This window comes from Molossus molossus, unplaced genomic scaffold (assembly GCF_014108415.1).
Source record: "Molossus molossus isolate mMolMol1 unplaced genomic scaffold, mMolMol1.p scaffold_m16_p_6, whole genome shotgun sequence".
NCBI classification, from domain to species: domain Eukaryota; kingdom Metazoa; phylum Chordata; class Mammalia; order Chiroptera; family Molossidae; genus Molossus; species Molossus molossus.
The window spans coordinates 76,794,844-76,811,684 of record NW_023425399.1 but is presented as its reverse complement, the minus strand read 5'-3'; the positions used below and the strand labels follow the sequence as shown (position 1 = coordinate 76,811,684).

The 16,841-nt window shown below is 47.5% G+C and overlaps 1 protein-coding gene and 1 non-coding gene across 4 annotated transcripts in view; one reads left to right on the top strand and one right to left on the bottom strand.

The window, feature by feature from the left end:
* Window positions 1-16,841, top strand: part of OSBPL1A (oxysterol binding protein like 1A) — a 250,172-nt gene that overhangs the window by 231,184 nt on the left and 2,147 nt on the right. For all 3 annotated transcript variants that reach the window (XM_036244358.1, XM_036244357.1, XM_036244356.1), the window contains 6 exons: window positions 4,211-4,318; window positions 5,121-5,210; window positions 5,427-5,553; window positions 10,228-10,344; window positions 10,980-11,103; window positions 13,071-13,161. In XM_036244358.1, the coding sequence (XP_036100251.1) occupies window positions 4,211-4,318; window positions 5,121-5,210; window positions 5,427-5,553; window positions 10,228-10,344; window positions 10,980-11,103; window positions 13,071-13,161 (657 nt within the window). The remainder of the gene's footprint in view (window positions 1-4,210; window positions 4,319-5,120; window positions 5,211-5,426; window positions 5,554-10,227; window positions 10,345-10,979; window positions 11,104-13,070; window positions 13,162-16,841) is intronic.
* Window positions 11,236-11,366, bottom strand: LOC118619463. Its single transcript, XR_004957238.1, has one exon. It is a non-coding gene; the product is annotated as a small nucleolar RNA SNORA44 (small nucleolar RNA).

The window sequence follows — 16,841 nt, the reverse complement described above, 5'->3', positions numbered from 1 at the left end:
GAGTCGATCACTTCATGGCAGTTATTACGGAACAAGCTTTCTGTATATTTTCTGTTTTATTTAATCATCTTTCAAAATGAATTCACTTTGTGAATTATTAAAAAAACAATTGTGTGTCATATCTTAGACATTGGGTAAGTTGGAAATTCTCTTCTTCCCAGTAGAAAGAAAGATTAGGTTTAAATTCAAAGGTAGGCCCTGGCCGGTTTGGCTCAGCGGTTAGAGCATCGGCCTGCGGTCCGGAGAGACCCAGGTTCGGTTCCCGCTAAGGGCATGTACTTCGGTTGCAGTTTGTCCCCGGCCCTGGTTGGTTTTGTGGGTGGCAGCCACTCGATGTGTCCCTTTCACGTCCATGTTTCTCTCTTCCTCTCTCTCCCTCCACTCTATCTGTACAAAAAATGGAAAAATGTCCTCGGGTGAGGATAAAAAAAAAAAAATTTCAAAAGTAGTTTCAGTTCTAGTTAAGATAGAATAAACCCACTGTAGCCTGTCTTACCTACTGATTATAAAGACCTGGACAGAAGACATAGAGCGACTACCTGAGGACTCTGTAGAGTAAATGACAGCAGGTTGACTGGGGAGAGAATAAAAACCCACGGCCAATGTGGCAGTGACTTTCTGGGTTTTATCCCACCCTCACCCCCAGAACCTCCTGGCTTAGAGTCAGAGGAACACAAACCCCAGAACCGGGCAGTGGAGCAGGTGGAAGAGTTCTAAGATAAGCCGCCTCTTTCTGGTTAGAAGACCTGGGAAGGTCCTTTGTAGAATGCAGAGGATGGAGAAAATCCTTTCACTTGCCTCTCCCTGCTTGCCCCGTAGCGAACTCGGGGCCCACAGGCGTGATCCTGTCGTGGTGGTGGCGGCAGCACCCACGCAAGTACCTAAAACTCAGGAAAAGTCTTTCTCCTTGGCCAGAGGAACTGACCAAAGGGACCTCTGTGGGTCCAAGGAGTGAGGGGAGAATCCCTGTTCCCTCTTTTCCTCTCTTTTTTCTCACTCCTTTGCCCCACAGGAAGACCCAGTGGTGGAAAGTGCAAGACAGCAGAGGGGGTAAAACTCCAGCGCGCCAGCCAAAGGCCAGAGGACAAACCCCTCTGGTGTCTGAGAGTGTGGGGAAGTCAGAGCAGCGAGCCCCAGAGAGGGAGCCCCTGGTGCCCCGTGTGAATCCGTAAGGTCCATCCTTGTGCTCACGCATGGAGATGATGTGACACGGGCTGCCCGAGGCGGGAGATCCGAGCTGCTGTGTGGAGCAGCGCCAGATCCCAGATCCCCGAACGACTGTGGAGGGTAGATCTGAATAGCACTAAAAAGGCTTTGAAAATAAACCGGTACTAGAATCAGAGGCCACAGAAAGTGGGTCAGGACTTATGGCCTGAAATTATATTGTGTACTAAAACAAAACAATATTCTCCAGGAGATTTTAAGAGGACCCAGAGTATTGTAATATTCACATGTTCAGAGTACTATCCAAAATTACTCATCATGCAAGGAACTGGGAAAATCTCAACAACTCACAATAGAAAAACAATCACTAGACTAACCCCAGGGTGACTCCAATATTAAAATTTGTATCAAAGACTTTTAAGCAACTATTATAATGTTCCATGAAATAAAGTTGAAGACTCTTAAAATGAATAGGATATTCTAGCAAAGAAACAGAAATATTTCTGGAAATGTTAGTATTGAAAATACAGTAACAAATATAATAACTAGGATAGGCACAATAGCAGAATATAAATGATAAAATACGTATAGGATCTGTATGCTGCAAGCTACAACGTACAGAATAATCAAAAACTGAGTAATGGAGACACATACTGTGTCTCAATATATTGGAAAGCCTCAATATAGTTAAAATGTTAGTTCTCCCATAATTGATTTATAAGGCAGTCTGTATTAATCCAAAGTCCCATGATGACTTTTAATAGCTATAGAGACGTTGATTTTAAAATGTATATGGAAAGGCAAATGAAACAGATCAGCCAAAATAATTATATTAATATATTATTTATTTGAGAGAGAAAAGAAACATACATGTGAGAAAGCGACATTGATCAGTTGCCTCCCGACTGGGAATCAAACCCACAATCTTTTGGTGTACAAGACAGTGCTCCAGCCAACTGAGCCACACCCGCCAGAGCCAAAACAATTTTAAAAATAACAGAACTGACAGACTCCTACTTCCCAATTTTAAGACTTAACTCTCAAATGATTGTAATCAAGACAGCGTGTTATTGGCAAAAGGATAGACATGTATGTCACTGAAACAGTAAAGAGTCTAGAAAGTAACCCACGGAAATAAGGTCAATTGATTTTTGACAAAGTTGCAAAATCAATTCAGTGAAGGCTAGTTCTTTCCACGAATGGTGTGGGAATAGTTGGGCATCCATATGTTAAAAAATGAACCTCAACTTCTATCTCACACCTTATATAAAAAGAACGCAAACCAGAGCATGGGCTAAAGTAAAATGTGCAGCTCAAGTTTTGGAAGAAAAGATAGAAGAAAGTCTTTATGGCCTTAAATTTGGCAAAAGCATCTTATAAATACAGTAACAAACCAGAAAGCACAGAATTGATAAATGAGATTTTATCAAAATGTAAAACCTGTTCTGAAAGACTTCAGAGAATGAAGCAACGGACTGGGCAAAAATTATTTGCAAATAATATACCCAACAAAGGACTTTTAACAGAATAAAGAACTCTCAAAAGTCAACAATAAGAAAAGAAACAGAAGAAAAACTTGAGGAAATATATGTGAACAGGTAACAGCGGAGGAGACACGGTAACGGGTAAGGCAGGAGGGAGTGATCGGCAGCAGTGTCACTAGAGAGATGTAAGAACGCACAATGAGGCACCGCTGCACACTGAACGGAACGGCTAACATCAAAGTAATTTCTGCCCTGGCCAGTTTGGCTCAGCGGTTGGCATATCGGCCCATGGATCAGAGTCACAGGTTCGATTCCAGTCAAGGGCACATACCTTGGTTGCAGTTCGTCCCGATCCTGGTCGGTTCGTGCAGGAGGCAACCAGTCGATGTGTCTCTCTCCCTCTTTTCCTCCCTCCCACTTTGTCTGAAGATAAATGGAAAAACATCCTCGGGTGAGGATTTAAAAAAATTAAAAAATGAAAATAATTTTTAAAGGACAACTCCAAGTGTTGACAAGGACACAGAGCAGCTGGAAATCTAATATATTGTCAGTGGGAATGTGAAGTGGCTGAGCCACTCTGGAGAATAGCTGGCAGTTTTTCATCAAGTTAATTATATGTTTAGCATATGACTCACCAGGTCCACTCGTAGGTATTTTCTCTAGAGAAATGAAAGTGTGCATTCTCACAACAACCTGTACACAAATATTTATAGTATTATTATTCATAGTCACCAGAAATTGAAAGCAACCCAGATGTCCTTTGATGAGTGAATGATTAAACCATACAGTGGAATACTACTCAGAAAATAAGAAGAAAAAAATAATGATACATAGAATTTGAGATGCATTATACAAATTGAAGAAGCTAATCTCAAAAGTTTACGTAGCATATCATCCTACTTATATGATGTCCTGGCATATGTCACATTGGAGCTTACTGCCCTGGCCAGGTGGCTCAGTTGGTTGGAGTGTCACCCCATACACCAGAAAGGTTGCAGGTTTGATCCCCGGTCAGGGCAAGTGTAGGAGGGCAACCGACTGCTGTTTCTCTCTCACATCAATGTCTCTGTCTCTCTGTCTCCCTCTCTCTCCCCTTCCTCTCTCTCTCAAACAATAAGCATGTCCTTGGGTGAGGGTGAAAAAATAAGAATGGAACTTATTCACATTCTACAGGAGTTTTTTCCTTTGATGAGCTGGAGGTACTTTCTCTGGAAAGTGCTAAATAATAGGCCTTCTTTTTATTTTCTACCTCTGATTTTATTTTTTAAATATGTTTTCACCTGACTTTTGAATTTCTTAGATGGTTATATACATAGTTTATTTGGAGTTTGGTGGAAGTACACAGTACAGTTGTTTCCCTAAACTTTTCCATCCTTTTGAGAGACGGTAAAAGTGGTCAGATGATTTTGTTTTGCTGTTAGTCAACACCAACAGAGCTGAGTTATCCCCAGTCCTCTGATTTGTCACCCTCAGCTAAGGGCATTTGAGACACATGGGCTTTTTAAACAAAATAACACTTCTTGCTTATTTTTCTGGGTGTTGGTTTTATTTCTTTTTTGTAGGCACAATGAAGCATATACATGGACAAATCCCACCTGCTGTGTACACAATATCATTGTGGGTAAACTCTGGATCGAGCAGTACGGCACCATGGAAATCACAAACCACAAGTAAGACCCTTTAGGGTACTTGTCTGTCCTTCAGTTGTCATCTGATATCAGTGGACTTTTTTTTTTTTTTAAAGCTCTAGATGAATTTAAAACATAAAGTGAATAGAAGCCCAGTTATTTAATGAACAGAGTTCATTAAGTTTCTGATTAGTGAAGACTAGGTGAACTCTGAGCTTCCCCAGCCTCTGAGTCTTAGTTCCAACCTGCGCTCATTGTGCTTATATTGTTGAGTGTATATTATTTACACGGGGGAGCAGGGATGAAGGAACATAAAGTTAACAAGAATTGGGTTCAAAACCTACTTTGTGACCTTAGGCAAGTGTCTTGGTTAGTTTGGGTTGCTGTAACTGAACACCGTGGACTGGCTTAAAAAGCAGAATTTAATGCTCACAGTCCTGGAGGCTGGGAAGTCCTAGGTCAGTGGGCCAGCAGATTCGCTGTCTGATGAAGGCCTTTTCCTGGTTTGTAGATGGCCACCGCCTCGTGTCTTCACACGTCAGAGAGCTTGGTGATCTCCCGTGTCCCTTCTTTAAAAGGGCATTAATCCTATTCCTGAGGGCTCCACCTTATGACCTGATAACCTCCAAATATCATCCTGCTGGTGTTAGGGCTTCAACATATGTTTTGGGCGGGGCACAAATACTCATTCCATAGCAGCAAGTCACTATTCTTTATGACCTTGTTTACCTTTTCTTCACTGTGGGCGCGGTAGCAAACTGCCGCTGGGAAGGCTATCACGGTGGTGGTTCTCCACTGCCTGTTTCGTGGGGATGGTGACCTGAGCTTCATGTCTCCTCCTTAGGACCGGGGACAAGTGTGTGTTGAATTTCAAGCCATGTGGCCTTTTTGGTAAGGAATTACACAAAGTTGAAGGCTACATTCAAGATAAAAGGTAAAGTGTCCATTATAGGTGTTGTTCACTAAATAAAATGTCTGTATTAAAATCTGCTGCTATAACCTAGGAAAGAAGCCTTTCAATAAGTTGAAAACTCTTTCTTCTACAAGGCAATATCTGTTTCTTTAATGAATCTGATTTACAGGCATCTTTGTAATAGTTATAGCTAAACACCGGTTTAATTGTCAGCTAAACATCAGTTTCTCTTGACAGCAAAAAGAAGCTCTGTGCCCTGTATGGGAAGTGGACTGAATGTTTATATAGTGTCGACACTGCCACTTTTGATGCTTTCAAAAAAAATGATAAGAAAAATACTGAAGAGAAGAAGAATAGCAAACAGGTGAACATCCCGTAGGGTGGGATCGAAGGAGTCGGACTCAAATTCTTACTAATCCTCTTGGGGGTGGCCTGTTACTGGGTCAAAGTTTGACCTTTTTTCCCCCTTTTTTCTCTAATGCGTGTAAATTTTCTCCTTGAATCTTTTTTTTAATTGAAGTATAATTGGCATATCCTTGAAATTTTTTTTTTTATCCTCACCTGGGGACATTTTTGCATCTATCTTCAGATAGAGTGGGAGAGAGGGAGGAAGAGAGAGAGAGAAACATTGATGTGAGAGAGAGACATCGACTGGCTGCCACCCACACAACCCTAACCGGGGCCGGGGACAAACTGCAACCGAGGTACGTGCCCTTAGTGGGAACTGAACCCGGGACTCTCCCATCCACAGGCTGACGCTCTAACCGCTGAGCCAAACTGGCCAGGGCTCCTTGAATCTCTTTAATAAACAGAAAATCTGCCTTCGTAGTGAACGTTTGCCAGTCTTACAGAGAGACAAGGCAGCACCTCTGTAACTGTGGGCAGTGGCTTCGGGGCTTTGGCTGAATCCACACAGCTTGGGAAGTTGGAGTCCATGCTAGTGAGACAAATTTCCTTTCTCTCCTTTCTGTTTATAGGTGTTAGAAGTTGAGAAGCATTGAATATTGTAGTTAAAATTTCCTCCAAAACTATCTCCTATATTTTCATACTTATTAGCATTTTTGTTGCCCTCTCCCTTACCTCCAAATCACTGAAGTTAACACACAGTAAGGGGTCATTTCTGGACAGCTGTCGTTCTGTTATCACACTTTCTTCTCAGGGGACAGTTGATGTCCTGAGAGAATTGCGCGTGTGAGGCACACAGCCTCCTGTGGCAGGGCCCCAAGAGGCGCTGACATTCAGCAGACTCCTGTCCCTGTCCTCGGACGGACGGAAGAGCTGGGAGCCACAGAAAGGTTGCACCTGTTGGGACAGGAAGTATTTGAGGGCTGATCACTTTCAAGTGGCGGCGTCATGGGTGGGAGCAAGTGCTCTGGGTTAGGTTCCTGTCTCCATGTTGATGCAGCCTCCAGGCTCGGCACCCCCTTCCCCTGTGCCTTCCTTTGTACATGGAATGTAACAGGACCTACTTGGCAGATGAGATGATCAACGTGAAGGTGACGGAAGCCCGTTCCACTCACAGTGTGTCCGCGGCCTGGTGACCCCGGCGCCCTCTGAGAGCTGGCAGGCTCCCAGGCCTCCACCTTCCCAGTCAGTCCCAGGGCTCTTCCGAGTTCTTCTGAGGTGGAAGTTCAGAAACCTAACTCTCCTGGAAAACAAAAGGCATCTTTATGAGGAACTTTCTTTGTAAACGGAACTGACCATGGTTCTGACGTGAACAGCTTTTTATCTGACCAGGGCACGCCGCTTTCCTGTTGCCTTGCCTTTTTCTTACATTTCCCCCCTTCCTCTCTGTGCACAGTCTGCTTCCCGCCTCCCGCCCACACTCCCCGCCTCCCGCCCACACTGCACACTCCCCGCCTCCCGCCCACACTCGACACTCCCCGCCTCCCGCCCACACTCCCCGCCTCCCGCCCACACTCGACACTCCCCGCCTCCCGCCCACACTGCACACTCCCCGCCTCCCGCCCACACTCGACACTCCCCGTCTCCCGCCCACACTCCCCGCCTCCCGCCCACACTGCACACTCCCCGCCTCCCACCCACACTCGACACTCCCCGCCTCCCGCCCACACTGCACACTCCCCGCCTCCCGCCCACACTCGACACTCCCCGCCTCCCGCCCACACTGCACACTCCCCGTCTCCCGCCCACACACGACACTCTCCGTCTCCCGCCCACACTCCCCGTCTCCCGCCCACACTCGACACTCCCCGTCTCCCGCCCACACTCCCCGTCTCCCGCCCACACTGCACACTCCCCGTCTCCCGCCCACACTCGACACTCCCCGCCTCCCGCCCACACTCCCCGTCTCCCGCCCACACTCGACACTCCCCGTCTCCCGCCCACACTCCCCGTCTCCCGCCCACACTCGACACTCCCCGTCTCCCGCCCACACTCCCCGCCTCCCGCCCACACTCGACACTCCCCGCCTCCCGCCCACACTGCACACTCCCCGCCTCCCGCCCACACTGCACACTCCCCGCCTCCCGCCCACACTGCACACTCCCCGCCTCCCGCCCACACTCGACACTCCCCGCCTCCCGCCCACACTGCACACTCCCCGTCTCCCGCCCACACTCCCCGTCTCCCGCCCACACTCGACACTCCCCGCCTCCCGCCCACACTGCACACTCCCCGTCTCCCGCCCACACTCGACACTCCCCGCCTCCCGCCCACACTGCACACTCCCCGTCTCCCGCCCACACTCGACACTCCCCGTCTCCCGCCCACACTCGACACTCCCCGCCTCCCGCCCACACTCGACACTCCCCGCCTCCCGCCCACACTCGACACTCCCCGCCTCCCGCCCACACTGCACACTCCCCGCCTCCCACCCACACTCGACACTCCCCGCCTCCCGCCCACACTCCCCGCCTCCCGCCCACACTCGACACTCCCCGCCTCCCGCCCACACTGCACACTCCCCGCCTCCCGCCCACACTCGACACTCCCCGCCTCCCGCCCACACTGCACACTCCCCGCCTCCCGCCCACACTCGACACTCCCCGCCTCCCGCCCACACTGCACACTCCCCGTCTCCCGCCCACACTCCCCGCCTCCCGCCCACACTGCACACTCCCCGCCTCCCGCCCACACTCGACACTCCCCGCCTCCCGCCCACACTCGACACTCCCCGCCTCCCGCCCACACTCGACACTCCCCGCCTCCCGCCCACACTGCACACTCCCCGCCTCCCGCCCACACTGCACACTCCCCGCCTCCCGCCCACACTCCCCGCCTCCCGCCCACACTGCACACTCCCCGCCTCCCGCCCACACTGCACACTCCCCGCCTCCCGCCCACACTGCACACTCCCCGCCTCCCGCCCACACTCCCCGCCTCCCGCCCACACTGCACACTCCCCGCCTCCCGTCCACACTCCCCGCCTCCCGCCCACACTGCACACTCCCCGTCTCCCGTCCACACTCCCCGCCTCCCGCCCACACTGCACACTCCCCGCCTCCCGTCCACACTCCCCGCCTCCAGGCCACGCTGCACACTCCCCGCCTCTCAGCCACGCTGCACACTCCCGGCCACACTCCACATTCCCCGCCTCCAGGCCACACTGCACACTCCCGGCCACACTCCCCCCTGCCTTTCTTCCTCTGGGAGGGGCCCTGAGGCTCTCCTGCAGTGTTAGAATGGATTGGGCGGAGAAGGACATGTTCCAGGACCCTGGGGCCCTGACAGACCCCTAGGCAGCAGCTCCGGCCAGGACGAGGCAGCTCGGCAAAAGCAACCTCACTAACTTGTGTGTCATCTCCCTTTTTACCGAGTGGGTTGGGGATCAGCGAAGGACAGTGGCGGAATTCCAAAAACTTACCCCACATCCCGTAAATCCCTGGTCAGTCTTGGTAGAAAAGTGGCCTCACCCCCTGGGGGAGAATCACTGTCACATCCCCTCCTGTCTTGTCCCCTGGCCCTGTGAGCGTCTGGCTGCCACAGGTGCGTGAGGTCCTGAGCATTCCCAGTGCCACGGAAGTGGCCAGATCCACGGGGAGGGTCAGCGTCGGTGTGCTCACCTCCGCGCTGCTGTTTTTAAACTCTGTTCCCTGAACGTCTCACCCAGTAGTTCTACATTTGGTAACTGTGACATCAGGAGTATTAACTTTCCAAAAGTTTAAATTCTTGATAAATTCTTATTAAACTGTGGTAATAATAAATCCCCATAGGTTTATTATGTAAGGACTAAACAGAGAGCCTAGCATATCTCTGGCCTATGGGGGGTAGTCCCCTCCAAAAACATTAATTTCCTTTTTAGTTTAACACATTTTTCTATTTTATTTTTATTGTTGACACTATTACAGATGTTTCCATCTTCTCTCCCTTTGTCCCCCAGTCCCCGCCCCCCCCTTTCCTCTGTCCATCACTCTGATGTCTGTGTCTGTGGGTGATGAATATATGTTCTGTGGCTCATTCCAGCCCCCACCCCCTTCCCTCTGACAACTGTCAGTCTGTCCATGTTTCCATGTCTCTCTTTCTATTTTATTCTTCAGTTTATTTTGTCTGTTAGATTCTACATATAACTGAGATGATACGGCATTTGTCTTTCTCTGCCTGGTTTATTTCACTGAGCATAATAATCTCCAGGATTCTTTTTTTTTTTTTTTTATTGAATGCTTTCAGAATCCCTACTGATTTTGTGTCATTGATCATTTTGTTAACTGCCCCAAGAATATAATCTTAAAGTTCTCAAAATCTTCCAGTAAATACTCAGCTGAGTTATTCTGTCTTTTTAAAAAAGCTTTAAAAATATGGAAACACTATAGTAGACGTGGTGGTGAGGACAGTGCCTTGAGTCCAGTTTGCACTGCCTGCCACGGCACACCAGGCTCTCGGGACCTGTGGCTCTTGTCATTCTAGCTGCGACTGACTCCCCGCTGAGCGCAGAGGCGAGGAGATGAGGGAGTCAGTGCCCCGCCCCACGCAGTGTACATTCCAGTGGTGTGCAATGAGTAAATGGTGGTGGTTTTCCAATTTGTAAGTATACTCTTTTTAAAACATTTTAATTTTGTTCATCTGATGGATCTTCCAGATGAGCGCCTCCGAGGAGTCGGATGAAATGCCGATGCCAGACTCTGAGAGCGTGTTTGTCATCCCCAGCAGTGTCCTCCTGTGGCGGATAGCCCCACGGCCTCCGAATTCTGCGCAGGTGAGACTGGGCTTGCTGAGGGTGGCCTCGCTGTGTGCGTCCAGCTCTGATGGTGCTCTTTCCTCGGCGTGTGCAGGGCCAGTCCAGGCAGGGCGTGGACGAGGGCAGATGTCATTGAAATGCCCTCAGTTTCCCTCCCCTAGCTCCTGGGTGCAGTTTCCCTTCCCCTGAGAGCCAGTGTGTGGGTGCTGCTCATCGCTGCTGCTGCCTGGCTGGGAGGTGTGTAGGGATGGGACTTTTGGGCGTTTATTAATTACTCAGGAGTAACCACTGGCTCTCGTTCAGTGCACAGTGGTGTACCCTCTTCAGTATTAGCCTCCCAGATCCAGCAAGTAGTGACTTCAAGGAAGAAAACCGAAAGAGGGTTGCTCTTGCCTATAGTTCTACTTGAAGTTGACATTGATATGGAATATTCATTCTGTGAGGCCCGCTTCAAGATTTCTTTGAGCCCGATACCCATAGGTGGTCCACCCTTCAGTGAAAACATGTAGACACATGATCTGAGAAAGGCTGACGATCGTGGCCGTAAAACGAGGGTTCCCTGTCAGGTCACACCTATTCCATCTACCTTCAGGGGTTTTCGTTTTTCATTAGCCTGGGTACATGTTAATTTGAACATTTTGCTTCTTTTTCAGATGTACAATTTTACTAACTTTGCAATGGTTTTGAATGAAATAGACAAGGAAATGGAGACTGTGATTCCTAAGACAGACTGCAGGTTGCGGCCTGACATTAGAGCCATGGAAAATGGAGAAATTGGTAACTAGCGTCTGACGGTGCTGCAGGGAAGACTAATTCTTTGGGGATGATGGTTTGTTTTATTCCTGGTTATCGATTGTTAGCATCATTGGAGTACCAGCATTTTTAGTCTCTCTTAGAATTTTTTTATTACGTTATAGAAAAGGTGGATTGCAGCCACAGGTGTTGTGCTGACCTGAGCTGTTGGGGTCCCTCCAGGTTGCTCTTGTATGCAGCTGGAGAGCCCATGGCTACAACCAGCCACAGCCCTTGGAAACATGCTGTCTTAGAAATTTTTTAATTAAAATTTGATTGAAGCCTGGCTGGTGTGACTTGGTGGTTGAGCGTCAACCCATGCACCATGAGGTCACCAGTTCAATTTCTGTCCAGGGCACATGCCCAGGTTGTGGGCCCGATCCCCAGTGGGGGTGTGCAGGAGGTGGCCAGTCGATGTTCTCTCTCATCGATGTTTTGCTCTCTCTCCCTCTCCCTTCTTCTCTCTCTAAAATCAATAAAGAAAAAATATTAAAACTTTTTTTATTTAAATTTGGTAACTTTATTTTAAACTTGGAAATCTGAGGTAGCCTTTATTAGCTCATATTCATTATTTCAGTGGTACTCCCTGATAATTGAATATACTGTATATAACAGAGGTGTATATATATATATTTTTTTATTATTTTATTTTTCAATTGCAGTTGATATTCAATATTATGTTAATTTCAGGTGTTACAGTGTAGTGGTTAGACATTTATATAACTTACGAAGTGATCCCCTCGGCAAGCCTAATGCCTGTCTGGCACCACACATAGTAATTGCAGGATTATTGACTGCATTCCCCGTGCTGTACTCCCCGTCCCCGTGACTCTTCTGTAGCCACCGGTCTCACTTCTCAATCCCTTCACCTTTTCCACCCACCCCCTCCCCTCTCCCCGCTGGCAACCATCAGTGTGTTCTAAACAAAAGCATATCTTTTTTTTTAAGTGAAGGATTCTTTTTTGTTTTTAATTGATTTTAGAGAGTGAGGAAGGGAGAGGGAGAGAGAAACATCAACCAGCCACCTCCTGCATGCCCCCCCCCACTGGAGACCGAGCCCACAACCCGGATGTGTGCCCCGACTAGGAATCGAACTGGTGACCTTTTGGTGAATGGGCCAATGTTTATCCAGCTGAGCCCCCAAAGCATATCTTAAATGTCAGAAAGGAAGAAGAGAAAACGATAACACCTTTATTGACATTAACGTATGTTCTAATTATTGTACTGTATATTTTAGAATTAAATATCACCTGTTAAGCCTCAAACAGCTGTGCCTCCCCTTGGTTAATTGAAACCTTTTTTATCTCAGTATTAAATTTATTTTAATTCAGAGGTTCTCACAAGGGGGCGCTTCCCCCAGAGATATTGACAGTGTCTGGAGACTTCGGTCATCAACCAGGGAACTCCGGCTGGCATGCGGTAGGCAGGCCTGCGGTGCAGTGGACGTCCTGCAGTGCGCAGGACAGCCCCCCACAAAGAATCCGCTCCAGTTGTCAACAGGGCCAATGTGGGGAACCCTGTTCTGACTAAACACTCTGATGCTCTCTCTGAATGGTCAGTGAGACAGTGCAGCAGCGTTTTGGATAATTGTTTGAGTTTTGTTACGGATGGAATCTGCAGGAGCTCTGTGAGGTCTCATAAGAATTTAGAAAAGTTCACATTTACTCAGTTTCTCCACCCAGTTTTTAAAGCATGTTAATAACATCATCCTTTTGGCCTTAAGAACAGGCAGGTTCTTTCTGGTAAATGCAGGCGTTATTAAGGCCGTGGGTTATGAAGAGGTGACTGGGTCTTGAAGGCCTCCTCTGGCTACGAACTTAGGCCCGTGTTAAAGTTTTAACTTGATGTTTGACGTGCGTTGGCGTTCTGATGGCACAGAAGTTGTGCCGATACTTGTGGATGGCATTCTCTCCTGGTACAATAGCTGTTTTCCATTGATATTCTTGTTTTAGATCAAGCTAGTGAAGAAAAGAAACGACTTGAGGAGAAACAAAGAGCAGCCCGCAAAAACAGGTCCAAGTCGGAGGAGGACTGGAAGACGAGGTGCGTGGTTCCGCGGGCCCGGCAGCTGGGCCGCAGGCGGCTGCGTGGGGCGGGCGGCTGTCAGCCTGCTGAACTGCAGAGCCCGGCCAAGCTGTTCCCGGGCCTGAGAGCACAGTTCTCTCCACTGAGTGTTCAAGCTGGGGGAGTTGCGCGTGTGACAAAGGGAAAGGACTCTTTGGAGATTGAAGTTAAAATATTTCCACACGGCCCTGGCTGGTTTGGCTCAGCGGTTAGAGCATCGGCTTGCGGACCAATGAGTCTCAGGTTCGATTCCGGTCAAGGGCACATGCCTCAGTTGCAGTTTGTCCCTGGCCCTGGTTGGGTCGTGTGGGAGGCAGCCAGTCAATGTGTCTCTCTCACGTCGATGTTTCTCTCTCTCCCTCCCACTCTATCTGAAGATAAATAGAAAAATATCCTCTGGCAAAGATTTAAAAATATTTTTCCCCCACACAGTTATCACAGTTAAATGCTAATTAAGAAAACGATCTTGTTTCCTTATCCATATGTAAGAGGGGAAGCAAAATCAGAACCGTAGGTTCTGGCATGAAAACAGGTTCAGAGCCATTTGTTTGTTTATGTGAGTCAATCACAGGGCTGTCTGCTTAGACATGCATCCCGTTTCAAGGATGTTTAAACAGTGTCTTTACTCTTCCAAACACAGGGAATTTAACATGTATGGAAATACAGTTTATATAAAGGAACATTCTGGACCCCACTCAGAAATAGAAAGTGGACAATAAAATTTTTTTTTAAGACTCGGGAGTTACTTAGGAACCACTTTGAGTAACAGAATCGCTTATAAATAATAGAATAAAAACATTTTCTACATTTGTATCATATAATAGAAACCATTGTCCCATAATTCAGATTTCAACTTGATGTTTGATGGGTGCTTTAGAGCCAGTGTAAATATAATTTCGCAAGCATTTCAGCAGATATTATTTGGTAGTCCTTTTGTATCTCAAAGAAAGATAATTATTAGGATGAGAAGTGACCTTAGATATCATCCAGTCCAGTGGTGTTTGGACTTGTTAGCATCAGCATCTTTTTTCCCAGCGATGCACAAAGGACCTGCAAACACCGGACACGTGCAGACAGCTTCCATGGTGGGTGGTGGGTGGTGGGCTGAGGGCAGGGCCCTGGCCGGGCCTCACCTTCTCCCACCTGCATGTAGCCTGGGTCCCTACACTCCGTTCAGTTCAGTACAGTTTGGAAACCTTCAGTCTAGAAAGCCCTCCGTTGTGGCAGAGGAGAGCAGCTGCCGGCGTGTTTCCATCAGGGGACCTGTGCAGGGCCACACGTGGTGCAGCCCCCGCTTCGTTCGTCCTTCCGGCAAAGCCTCATGGGCTTTACCGTGATCCCTTTGGGAAGATTTGATACATTTATCATTATTTCTATAGTCTTTTGCATAGAACCCCACTTTTGTCCTATATTTCTAATTAACTCTTATTTTTCTGGTCACATTTTCAAGTATACAATGTAAGTGAAAAGCCCAGAAAGAATTTTTACTGTCAGATAAAGTCTTAACATTCAGAGAGCAATGCATTAAACAGCTCTGTTGTCGCCTGAAAGTAACAACTAGAAGGTCCGTTGCGAGCTGCCATTTGGAGCCTTCCACGTGCCTTCGTCCACAGCTGTGTCCCAGCACCGTGGTTCTGTGAATGCACCCCTTCAGAATGATCCTACCATCCTTTGTCAAAGCAGTGTGTGTTGGGCACTTTTCTGGTGGTAAGATGGCACCTTCCCAGACCGGTTCCTCTCGTCACTGACACTGTGTGTTTAAACAGCTTGGTTCGGTGTGAGGGGCTGGGGGAGGTCACTTTTGTAAAGGAACACTTTCTCTTGGGTACAGTAGCCTCAAAGAAATCAGACTCGGAAATGTCCTGTAACCTGTCCCAAGTTCCCGCATGGAAAGCTGATGTTCTTGCTAATATTTGTTTCCCCCCTTGAAGAAAGTTTGGGCTCCAGGGTTTTCCAGGGTATAGACTGTGGTTGCTGCTTATGAAAATGGCTGTTTGGGATCCTGACCCATTTTCCTAGAGGCGCCCACAGACTTCAGTAAGCGGACTGTCGGGAGGAAGTGGGGAACTGCTGAGACAGAATTTGAAGAGGAGGAGAGGCAGGTGGGCGAAGAGGCAAAAAAGAATTGGTGACATCACCTCTCCCAATCTGAGCGTTGTGCAGAATTGATAGTTCATAGAAGGTTATTTTACTCATAGGGACCCACGACTTTCATTCTTATTGAATAAAAGGTAGCAAAGTAATCTCTCACCCTCCTCCTCTTTCCTGTTATCTGTGCTTCTCTAAAATGTTTGACTTGGAGCAATGAACTGGGCTTTGTTGTATGTGGAAGGGCTGTCATGGTAGTGGCAGAGGTTTCCAGACATGAGTGCTCAACATTAGGACTAGAAGTTGAAAGCAGCCCTATTCCTTTGCATCTGACCATCTCCTCCAAGGTGCTCATCTGTGGTGCAGTGTTCAAACTCTCCCCAAGAACAAGTGACCCCCAAAGGGAGGCTTGCAGACATGGCCTTGGAGAACTTCACTGACGTGTGAACGAGAAGCCATGCTCTGCTGTTAAATCTGTCGGTTTGCTAGAGGTCTCGTTGCGCCCTTCTCCTCCGCTCCACTTTGTACGGAAGAAGCCTGTGATGCTTTGCAAAATACAGCACAGGGCCGCAAGATGGGTTAATTTTAAAATTATTTTGATCTGCCAGCTTTTCTTTGTCAATCCTCACCAGAGGTTTTTTTTTTTTTTTCATTGATTTTCAGAGTGTGTGAAAGGGAGGGAGGGTGAGGGGCAGGGTGTGGAGAGAGAAACATCAATGTGCTAGAGACTCATTGATCAGTTTCCTCCTGCACATGCCCCAACCAGGGACCAAACCTGCAACCCAGGTATGTGCCCTTGACCGATGGACCAGCTCTCTGACCTCGGAGCACACCGGCCAGGGAGAGGCCAGCTTTTCTGCAGTGCTCGACTCGGCTCGACCTGACTAAGAAGTGCTCTGCAGCTTAGATTTGTGAGACCCAAGAAAATATAACTATATACTTATTATTAGACAAAAATTCTATGACTTTGATCAAATAATGGTTCCTTCATATATTTCTAGTTTGGTTACCAAAGTGTGAATAATAGGTATCTTGATCATCTAAGGCGACTTTTGCATTTTCTAATTAGTAGAAAGTCCCAAAAGCTAAATAATTGATGTAATGTTATTCTAGAAAATTTGGTCGAATGGGCATTTACGATATGTATGATCCTTCCAGGAATTGGCCTAGTCTGAAGGGTTTTTTTCTCTCAGGGTTTTTAGTGTTTCTCTAGTATAGGAACATTTGGGACTTACCAAACAAATCTAACCTCACTCTTAATTGCTAAATATTTTTAGAAGCAATTTATTTGGAAAGAATGGCAAAGACATTTAAGACCATTTTAATGTTACTCTAAAAACAAAATCATACGCAGATTTCATTGTGATCCTTTTGGACAAGTAGGTTTGCATTTCCATTTCCTAAAGAAAGCTGGGACTATGGGAAATGGGTCATGCGTTTTTTAAAGGACAAGAAAATGATTAGAGCAGCTCTTTCTGGAATTAGGTAAGACAGGTCAGAATGTTCAAAGCTGGGATGGAACCTAAGAATCCTATGAGCACAGAGAAAATGAGACCCAGGAGGGTTTGGAC